Below are 12,038 nucleotides of genomic sequence, written 5' to 3' on the forward strand. Positions count from 1 at the left end.
TAAGTAGATGAATAAATGATCCAAGAGAGTCTAGGGAGAGCTAGGAAAGGTGAAGTTCAGCGTGAGTGTTACAATAGAAGATGCCGAAACGGTTTAGAGATCGTGATATCGAAGTGGTTTTGGATGAATTTTAGAAAGAAAGCTTTGTGCTATTTTGACTCCGGTTTTTAAAATTGGAGTATAGACACTCATATTCTGTTTTCAATGGGGCGTTTCGTTGTTAATTGTTTGTCAAGTTCAAGAAATTAGGATATGAGTATGGAAAAGAAATCGTGGATGAATTAGAAAGAAGATAGTGGGTAGTTACATTTTTTTTCTAATCATCATTTTGTTTTAAATGATTTTTTTTTTTATATTTGTGAACACTAATTATGTGGTAGAATTTGATGATTTGATTGGTCATGTGACTTGTGCTTTAGTATATAAGGGATAAATTTGTACATTTCCTACTGCATTATTAAATGAAACATTTTATAGGAGTAAATACTTGAAATGAAAGCAATAATTTTAAAGAGAAAAAAAAGAATTGAAAGCAATAACAGCTTAGATAGTCTTAGAACAATATCATAAACAAACAAGCCAAACCGGCAACATCTAAGGGCCTTCCCTTAGAAATTATTATAAGTTTGTAAACCAACCAAAAGAATGAAAGATATGAGTCTGATTCATTAGAGAATCATATCGGAGAATAGTCTTCTCACTCAAAGCATTATTTGAAATAAAAGAAACAGAACCAAATAGTTTGAGAACCCTCTCACTGTCCATCATGGCAGTTAAGCATGGCTTTAACCCTTGTAATAGTGGAGCTAATCAAGGTATCGACTGTGGTGGTCCATTTATCCATTTGGAGTTCTTCAGAGATAGTCGGACCAGTGACAAGGATCTGGAAAGCCACCGTCAGGAGCGTCTTACAATTGTCACGGCCACCGCCTAGCTCAGCGGTTGCGGAGGGACGGCCGTCACGGGAGATGACGAAACCGGATGGGAGGATTGGAATGCCGGAAGGATTGACATTGCCTGAAACGGCAGCGTGTGCAGTGTTTAGGTCCACTGGAGCGTAGACCACCATACCTCCTAATGCATCTATGAAGCTGTCTTGTATTATCATCAAGTCACCACTATCCGCTGCACTTGAAGGCTAGTTAATATATACATATAAACCGACATTAGTTAATGCAATGACACATTGTTGGAATTGTATCCTTTAATTGAAAAAGAATGAAGAAGAAGAAGAAGAAGAAGCTTGAAACAAAGAAAGAAGAAGAAGAAGAAAGGAACAAGAACAAGAAGCCAAGGAAAAAGACTTGGTTTTTTTGGAATGACTATCCATTGCTTTTTTGCACTTTAATATAACATCTCTATTGAAAATGTTAATTTTAAAGTGGGCATATCCTCTAAAGACAATAAGAAAGTATGAGTAATATACCTGGAGGATATTCACACAATTCTTATTGTTTGCTCCAGTGACAAAGCGAGCGACCTCAGTGACCGGACTCGCATGGCAGAGAACGTCCCACTTTTTTACATAAAATTTTTGATTTCGTGTTAATTGGCAGCAATGTGAAAATCACTACATTTGTATTCAATTTTTTCAGAAAAGATGATTAGAGATGGGCTTGTGCAATTAAGCTTGATATATTTTTTACCTGGTGGCGAACCTCGAGATTTTTGAGGAAGTTGTAGACTTGGAGAGGAGCAAGAGGGAGACATAAAGATGAACAAGCGCAGACAATGAGACCGGGCGGTTGGCCGGCTTCTTTGTTTACACGCACCGAAATATTAACTCCGCTGCTGTTTGTTGCAGACTGTTGCGAAAACTCAGATTTTTCAGGCATATTTAGTATCCATGCAAAATTCTTCAACATTCTTTCTCCTAAATCCATGACTCTCCTTCTTCCATTTATGGTTTTCACAACTACATAGAAAAGAGAGATAAAATAAAGAGATCTCCAACAATTCCCTTATTTTAAAGGAGGGAGGGACACACTTTAAATAAAAAGATAAAAAGGTAGTTCTCTAACGGTGACACTTTATACATTTTCTTTAAATTTTTAATATATTATATTTTAGTCCTCAATAATATAATCATTAAACTTTCAAAAATCAATAAAACATATTATTTGGTAGATATTAAAATAAATTATTTTGAAAAAATATAATAATATGTAATCAAATATAACTATAAATAGTATAAAAATGTTAATAATGATTTTTAATTAAAATAGTTGTAAGAAACTATAACGATGAGTACTAAAATATGATATATAAAAAATTATCATGCAATTATAAGACATAACTGTAGAAATTAAAATGAAAAATGAATAGTGTTTAAATGGTTAAATAGTGTTCATTTATATTTGAAAATATACTATTCACCTTTAAAAAGAATAAAAAGATAAAAAAACTTTTGGAATACAAAAGTCTTTAGAAAGTCAAAGGATAAATAGTTGTTGAAGATGCTGTGAAATATTAATTAGACACTCAATAAAAAAATAGTGTTTAAGTGGAAGCTTAAACTTCGTGTACACCACTTTTTGAAAAAAATCATTTTAAGATGATCTAAAAAATCATTTTAAAATGATCTAATCATATACTGGATGTTGTATATACCAATTTTTAGAATACTAAAATATATATATATATATAAGATTTTTTAGCTACTAAAACTATCACTTGTCAACATCGCTGTTGCATATTAAAGTTTTTTTCTTTTCAAGCTCTAAGAGTAATTTTATTAGGGGGTGTTTTGCTCATAAGTTCTTAAAATACATGTATATGTATATGTTTTGCTCATAGGTTCTTAAAATACATGTATATGTATATATATATTATATAGGCGTATCTAATTGTGGGGTTCTAAGTTTTACGAAACTTTCGGTTGGGTTTTCCGTAAAACTTAGAACCCCACAATTACATATGCCTATATAATATATATATATATACACATACATATATTTTAAGAACATATGAGCAAGAAACTCTCAATAAAGTTGCTCTAATGGCTATCACAAATATTAATTTGGCCAGATTGATATTATATAGCAAGGAATTCTGATATATAATATAAGTACCTCCGGGGTCGTCAGTCGTCGGGAAGTCAGGGACAGAGTAGAGAGACAGCCTCTCACACATTCTCTCAAGAGTAGCGGTCCAACGGCGAGCTCCGTAGCCAAAGCCGCCGCATAAGAGGTCTCTGTAAATCCGATGTGCCCGCACTTTATCATTTACTTCCACGTGCTCCATCCACGTCACCTGCTCATTTTGTTTCTCATAGTTTTAGTTTCTATATATATGGTATTGCCAAAATATAATTGCAATGTTTTACATGTTTTCACTATTCTTGTTTTCCATGAAAATAGTGGGGTATGTTGTAAAATAATTGATCAAATCACATTCTATTTTTAATTTCTGATTATGCATGCAACTGAAAAAATCGCTTTTAGGTTATATATGAACAACACATTCTAATTTTTGTAAATAAATAAGTAAATATATTTTCTTTCTAATTTCACTAGATTCTATTAATCAAAGTTGAAGTGATATGATAGACTAAGATCTAATACTACTTTCATTTCTAAAAGATAAATTTTTTAATATTTCACATACTAAAAAACACATTAAATCACTATAATAAATATACAGTTTTCTGTAATTATTAATTTTCAATAATTTTTAATCAATATTAATTTAATAAATTTAAATAATTTTCCTAAATTTACAAAAAAAAATTTCCAATTTACAAATATTTAAGAAAACAAAAAAAAATTATCTTCTTGAAACAAATATTTTTTCTAAAACATCTATGTTGGGAGTTTTTTTTTTCTTAATGTAAAAACCTCGCTTGATGCTACCTTAAAAACTATTTATAATAAGTAAATCCATAAATGATATAAAAATTCTATTAGAGAAACATAGGAGAAGAAATGAGACCTTAGAGTGACCATTGGGCATGGCTTGAATGAGAAAACCGGAAGGACGTTTGTAACAAGCCGGAGTCCCAAACTCAAACTCAAAGGCTACTTGATGGTAAGAAACGTCAGCAATCACCCAGAGATCTTCCTCCAGTTGTTGGCAACATCTTAGAATCATAAACTCTCTTGGTGGCAGCAATGGCGACAGTATGTGCAGTTGCTCGTACATCTATTTAATGTATCAACCCATTTATTGTGTGTTCACCGAGTACTTATTATATGCATATATTAAGAGTTGAACATAAAATTATAAAATGTTATAAGATTCATACCAATTTCGAGGATTCCAGCACGTGAATTGTTTTAGCTTTGTTCACAATTGTTGAGAAAAGATTCGCCCATTTCTCCTGCAATAATTTTGTATTTTTAAAGCTGAAATTAAATTCATGAAATAAGTACTTTCCGTGATTTTCTTATAATCATGGCATATACGATTTTACAAGTTTCGTGTCTAGCATTTTAGAGGTTCAAGGTAAAAATTTACTATAAAACGTTTATGAAAATATAATTAATATACCAACAAAAATATATCCAAAACTTTCATATACATAAAATTTAAAGAAGAGAAAAAACTATACTAGTAAAAAAATAAGATAAAATAATATATATAGGCGTCTGCAAACATCTACATCATTTATCTATATTAATTTAAATATATATACAATGTATATATGTAAAGTTATAAATGATAAATTAATATTAAAATGTAAATAATACAATATTAATCAAGAAAATATTAGATATAGATATGGACAAAACAAAAGAAATAGCAAAAATTTTGTCAAAACATAATGAAGTTTCGATGATAAATGAATTCAAAATATTAAATACCATGAAATAAATATGATGTTAAACAGATTAATCTAAAAAAATATAGATAGTTATTATTAATTAGTTGATTACTATAAATACAGAAGTAAAATATACTTAGTTAACTATTTGATTAAAGAAAAAATAAATGTTGAGACCCATAAAATTTGTCACATGAGAAAGGATTTGGGGAAACAGTCTTTTCTTAATTAAGTCATCGAGAATGGTTTTGAATAGTTAAATATAGAACAAATAAGAATATAATTTTAACCAAAAAATAAGAATATCATTTTTGGTTAGTTTAGATAACGTACCGTATCTAAGAGCATGTTCACCAAGTTTTTGGCATCCAATGGAATCACCGCGACTTCCTTGGAAGACTCAATACGAGCACTTAAAATCTTAAAATGGCTATTTTTAGTAAACTTTTTCTCATAGTTCTCTTGATCAATTACGAGCCTACTATCGATTGACGACTTAATCCACATTGGTTCTTCAGTTTGAATCAGAATTATAACCTCCGTCACAGCACCTACCATCGCTTCAGTCATCATCACTTTCTCCATATTGGATAGTGGCGGGGAACATTGCAGTTGTCGCGGCTGAGGCGGTTGGGCGATGCTGATGTGTTCACGAAGGTATAGTTCTCTTAACAAGCTTGGCGGCTCCACGAGATGGTTGGAAGAGGTTCCATATGTGACATGTGGGTTGTTGGAAGTCGATGCATGCAATGATGGACCATGGAGATAGGCTAAAGCATTGACAATAGGTTTTGGATGGCCTTCGGTCTTGTTTACCCAAATTGAGAGTTTGTCGCGCTGATATTCATATTTTGATCAACAAAAACATTAGTAATGTAGATACACTTTAAATAAAACAAAACATGGCAATTTGTAAACCCAGATTAGCAAAGAAACAAAACAGATTATCTTTTAACCAATCAATTAAGTTGTGAATAATAAGATGGGTATTTTATTTTTTTTTGTTTGTCAAGAATAAGATGGGTATCTAGAGCTTGCAAAATATCTGCATCTGAAGAACAAACTCAAAACCGACCCAAAAATCAGGGTTTCAATACCCGACTCGAGTCCGATCCGATTTTTAATAATATCCAAATGTGAACTTTTCAAAATTCAAAAACAGATACCATAAAGAATCAACCCAGATTTAAACAGGTATCAGAATGTCCATGGGAAAATCTATACTAAAAATGACATGTTTAAAAAGGAGATATTTTTTAAAAAATATAATACCTTTTTATGGAAAAGGTTGTTCAATTGAAACTTTTATATTTAATCAAAAAGTAATTTTACTGTATATAATAACATATAGATATCATTTGTAAAACAAAAAAAAAGAATTAAGTCATATATATTTTGTATTATGTAGAATTATGGGATTGAAATATTTGAATTCTGAATAACAAAAGTGACTTTTTTCTTGAAAAAGTTACAATAACATCATTGTAAATAGAATATATATCTAAAGTATAACTTTCAATTAAATCTGTTTGTCTCATTTTACCATTGAGGTTTTCATATCATTTTAAATAATTTTACTTTATTTGATGTTTGAAATAACCTGGTTGCATCATTTTTCCATAAACGCTTTTATATCATTTTTAAAGTATTTATAATATATTTAATATATTAAATGAACAATATTACTATATTTAATATAAAATGAACGGTAAGTCAAACAAACTCTAACCATTTATATTGGTTTTCAATCGCCTTTGCCAATATATATTGCATGTAAAACATAGAAAACTGAAAACTGAAAAAACTATTAATCTAAAAGAAAATCATACTATTTGATGTAATTTACATATTGATAGTACGACTAACATCAATATTGTGTTAGATTTTCATAAATAATTTAATAGTGAAATATTAGCGAAAAGTACACTAAAACTTATTTTTCGATTCAGAAAATATATGCATAAAGACATATATGCTTTTTAAATTGGACGTTGATTCTATATAAAACATGTAAAACAAAGAAAATCATTTAGTAATTCTTTATTTGATGCTTATGCAGTTTTATCAAAACAAAATTGTATATATGCATAACTTATAAAAGTAAACTAGATTTTGATCCGCGCTTTCAAAGCGCGGGTTTATTATTATTATTTTTTCAATTGACAAATATTTAGTAAATGTCATATTTTCCTATATTTGTGTTTTATTTTATAAAAGATTTAAAAATTTTATCTTTATTTATCGATTTCATTTTAAATGACTATTTGTGTTAAAAAAATAAACTTTATTTTTTAATGAATTAAGTTGGTATAACTCTGATAAATTAATTTTATTATGGGGTTAATATTTTAATTAAAAAATTATATACTTTTAATAAAGATTTATAATTTTCAATAAAAAAATTCAATTATTTTTATGAATGCTTAAATTATATTAAGAAAAGAAAAAAATAATAATTAAGAATAGTTGAAAAAAGTTATTTGAACTTGGACTCAATTGCCCAAAGGAAAAAAAAAAGTGAGAATTGAATCTGATTTTTTAATAGGCCCAAATGGCCCAAGAGAGATTTGATTTGGGCTGGATCCAAAAATAATGATCCAATATAGATTTTTTATTAATATTAGTTAATTGCCCTTAATGAAACATGCAATGTTAGTGAAGGAAACATGCCTCTAAGGTAATTATGACAATAGGATTCTGCTTTAATAGTATAGATGGATAAATAAATCATATATATTATTTTTAAGCGTAAAATATGATATTATACTGCTTTAAATGAGAATAACCACATGGATGATTTGAAGTTTGTAGTTTAAGTTTGAACAATTTAAATCATTTATTTCTAGATTTGATAAATTAAATGAATGGTGAACAGAAAAACCCTGCAAAATCCTTCTTAGTTTTATTTATTTATCTAATATGTAAATATTTCTTGAATAAGTTATAATAACATCATTGTAAATAGAATATATATATCTAAAGTATAACTTTCAATTAAATCTTGTTTGTATCATTTTACCATTGAAGTTTTCATATCATTTTAAATAATTTTACTTTATTTGATGTTTGAAATAACCTAGTTGCATCAAATTTGAAAGTGTTTATAATATTTTTACTATATTTAACTAAATGACGGTATTACTATATTTAATGTAAAATGAACGGTAAGTCAAACAAACTCTAATCATTTATATTGGGTTTCAATCGTTTTTGCCAATATATATTGCATGTATAACATGGAAAACTGAAAACTGAAAAAACTATTAGTCTAAAAGCAAATCATACTATTTGATATAATTTACATATTTATAGTACGACTAACATTAATATCGTGTTAGATTTTCATAAATAATTTAACAGCAAAACATTAGTGAAAATTACAATAAAAATTATTTTTCGATTCAGAAAAATATACACATAAAGACATATATGCTTTTTAAATTGGACATTGAAATTCTATATAAAACATGTAAAACAAATAAAATAATTTAGTATTTTTTATTTGATGCTTATGCAGTTTTATCAAAAACAATTGTATATATGCATAACTTATAAAATTAAATGGATAAATAAATCATATAGATTATTTTTAAGCGTAGAATTATGATATTATACGGATTTAAATGAGAATAACCACATGGATGATTTAAAACATTTATTACTAGATTAGATAAATTAAATGAATGATGAACCCCTGCAAAATCCTTCTTAGTTTTTTTTTTTATCTAATATGTAAATATTTCACGTAAAACAAGCAAAACTATAGATCGAAAATCAGAAACGTTCAACTAACAAAATCATTTTAATTAAAAGACTTGCATGTTTTGTATCTTTCACAGATTTATATTGCTATCCATAAGTAAATTAAATTTGACATTTACCAATATTTTCTAGTGTTAGAATTGAGATATTCATTTAACAATGGAACAATTGATGAAAATCACAATATTAATTAAAAGGGAAACTGAAAAATATGCATGAAGACACACACCTCTTCTCTGAGATATGCATTATGTGCACGGAGGTTTTGGAAATAGAGCTTGCGATCTACTTGCCCAGGATGAGGGCCACCACATGGAGGGCAAGTCACAGTGTTCAGGGCCTCTTGCATTGCTTCGTTCTCACGTCGTATTTTCATATTCTCTGTTCTAAGTGATGCATTGTCTGCTTTTTCATTTTGAACCTATAATTTAATTTTTATTTAAAATAAAAATTATATTAATAACCATAATTTAAGTCATATCAAATATTTTTTTTTTTTGTTTTTAATATGCAAATGCTGTGTTAACTAAAAAAATCTAATTATGCACCTAATATTTTGATTTCGACGAATAAATAATGACTGATAAATTACTCTCAGGGTTTTAGTTAAAGTAAACCAGTTCATGTCATGTATGCAACTATAATATGTAAAGTAAACACTAACTACGAAAGATTTTACTTTGGCTTGGGTTCTTTTGTTTTGAAACCAAAATTTGATTTGTTTTTGTTTAAGTTTCAGTTCTTCGCCCAATTTACGTTGCTGCAAATCATCTGGATGAGGACACTCCTTGAAATACCTTAAATCAATACACAAAATATTAATTATTAATTAAGAAGATTTTTATTTAAAAACTAACTGTGATCTAAATTAAGATCTTACGCTTCAAGCTTTTGAATTTGATGATTAGAGTGGCGATGGTAAATCCTTTTATCCCCATCACTGGTGTACAGAGAAGTTTCTTGTTCATCACTTGAGCTGCTATCACGACCAGAAGCCATTTTTAAATCCAAATGAAAGAATAATCAAATATGCATAATCTATTAACCATTTAAAAGCTATTTATATAGAAACGCTGGAAAAGACATATATGGTTTAGAAATTTTCCTTATGTCCTTTTTTTTGTCAAAAAACTTAAAACAAGACCATTTATGAAAACAAATCTCATTATAGATTTTTTTCTTTTGTGGACGCGACTGTAAAAGTATTAATGAGATATTTTTCTATTTATATTTTCACTAAAAGAATTTTTTTATAACATTTCAGATTTACATCAAGTTTCCACCTAGAGTATATTAGATATTCTTAATCTAATCTATTAAAACAAGAGTACAAATAAAACTTGATCCTGAATTTTCTTCAATAATTACAATCTAATGCGACTGATCTAAATACAATAGTTTTATACTTTCGCTAACCCATTAATTTCGTACTACATTATGCCAAGAAATATTTCCATTATGCCAGTAATTTCTATATTAATGAAATTATGATAACATCAATTAAGTAAAGTAATAAACGTAGTTAATACATCATGCCAAGAAATATTCCCACTTAACCAATATGAAATATTGCGTTAGACCAAAAGTAGTTAACAACTATTTATTCAATGTATATACCTTAGTGAATTTTATTTTGGTAATTGTTTAGATTTAGAAGAAGGAATTTTGATGAATTCATATATATATCCGTAAATAACTGATTATGATTCTAAATTTAAAAAATTACCGAAAATCAGTTAGCATTGTCAACTAAAAAACTGCAAATATGTTGTTTATATATTTAAGTTCTTTTAAATATTTTGTCCATAAATGACTATTCCGTTATAGATTATATTTATACAATTATGCAAAATGCGTTAAGAAATATTCATCTCCGATTGAAGGCTCTTGGTACCTTAGCTGGTCTCTGAAAAATCAAAACAAAGAATGTAGATTAGAAGAACCTAATTATCCTAAAAACTCAAGCAAACCTCAATCAAGAAACTCGAACCTTTATGCCAAAGGATAAAATTTATCAATATATCTATCTTCTGATAACCTTAGAGTGAAGACATTAACTTATTTAGATCAATTGTTTAGAAAGCATGCGTCAGAATTTTGTTGCTGCGGGGAAAGAGATAAGAATAGAGAACTTTCGATGGAATGAGAAAAGTCGGTAGATGGGAAAAGCGTTTCTTATTTTTTTCTGGGAAAACTAACATATGGTGGCTTGGATCATTGGAAAATGTCTTTATTGATAATTATGCGCTTATATCCACTATGTGATTGTAAATTATGGGTTCATATCCACTATGTAATTGTAAATTATGATGTACCAACTTTAAAATCATAAAAAAATGGCCTAATCAATCACATAAATTAGGTTTGGAAAATAAAAATTTTAAAATATGTTCTTATTTTTATTTTGACATTAAATCTCTTCTTATTTTTGAATGTTTTTTTGTAACTTGGTTTCATTTTTTTTTTCCTAAACAATGTATTTATTTTAAAAAATCTCAATAAAAATTTTGAACATTATATTTAACTTTAAAACAAAATATTTATAATATAATTTACTAAAACCCACAAGTATACTTAAACCTTTAATACTTTACTGTTTATTTTACCAAATAAACTAAATAAAAGCACAAGAAAAGAAAAACACAATCTCAATGTCGAACCTGAATAACATCGAATCTATAATATAATAATTATAAAAAATTTAACTTATGTCCTTTCTAGGAGTTAAAATATATAATTATGAAGAACAAAAACCCACGAGCTAGTTAAAAATTAAAATATATTGACTAGCTATGATTAAATCAATATGAGCTGATGAGGTGTTAACAAACAAATGTTGGAGTATGATACCAGATTTTTATCATAAATTAAAACTTAAAAAAATTTGGGTTGAAATGAAAGAATGATTATAACATAGTTCAGATGATTTATTTAATTGAATTTTATAAATCTAGAGTTGTCATGTAACTATAAACAGTAGCAAATTTATAAATTAATAACCACTACATTAATAAATTTATTAATTTTGTCGGTTCCGAATTGGACTGGTGCAAAATATGACACAAATCAATAAAATAAAAAACTAATTTTTTTTTAAGATCCCATGTAAATAAATAATCCCACTGAAATAATAAATTAATAAATTATATATATACAGTTTATATAAGTAGAAATGATATATTGTATTATTTGTTTATGTTACAGTGGATTTTATTTCTATTTTTCTTAAGATTTCTTATTATTTTGATAATATCTAAAAAATAATTTTAAAACACATTTAAATTGCAAGATACATATCTCATATACATCAAATAATATAATAAAAAGATATGCAAGTTGAATGTATAAAATTTAATGAATATATAAACAGTGAAATCAAATGTTTTTTTCTTATTATGGTTGTATGTTGTCTTGAGAACACAACAAATATCATTGTTGTATGTTGTCTTGAGAACACAACAAATATCATTGTCTTCGCCAATTTATTTAGACCATCTCCAACCCACCTCTATTT

The 12,038-nt window shown here is 27.6% G+C and overlaps 1 protein-coding gene across 1 annotated transcript; it reads right to left on the bottom strand.

Annotated features, from left to right (window-relative positions):
* Positions 1–606: 606 nt before the first annotated feature.
* Positions 607–9,536, bottom strand: LOC106299223 (homeobox-leucine zipper protein HDG9-like). The gene is made up of 10 exons (XM_013735347.1): positions 9,405–9,536; positions 9,204–9,321; positions 8,754–8,945; positions 5,096–5,599; positions 4,244–4,318; positions 3,931–4,140; positions 3,072–3,252; positions 1,647–1,915; positions 1,427–1,516; positions 607–1,138 (listed from the first exon to the last, which is right to left on the bottom strand). Exons 1-10 carry the CDS (start codon positions 9,521–9,523, stop codon positions 755–757), a joined length of 2,142 nt encoding a protein of 713 aa, XP_013590801.1. The 5' UTR covers positions 9,524–9,536; the 3' UTR covers positions 607–754.
* Between the last annotated feature and the right edge of the window lie 2,502 nt (positions 9,537–12,038).

The sequence above is a fragment of the Brassica oleracea genome, chromosome C6 (genome assembly GCF_000695525.1).
Source record: "Brassica oleracea var. oleracea cultivar TO1000 chromosome C6, BOL, whole genome shotgun sequence".
Taxonomy (NCBI): Eukaryota; Viridiplantae; Streptophyta; class Magnoliopsida; order Brassicales; family Brassicaceae; genus Brassica; species Brassica oleracea.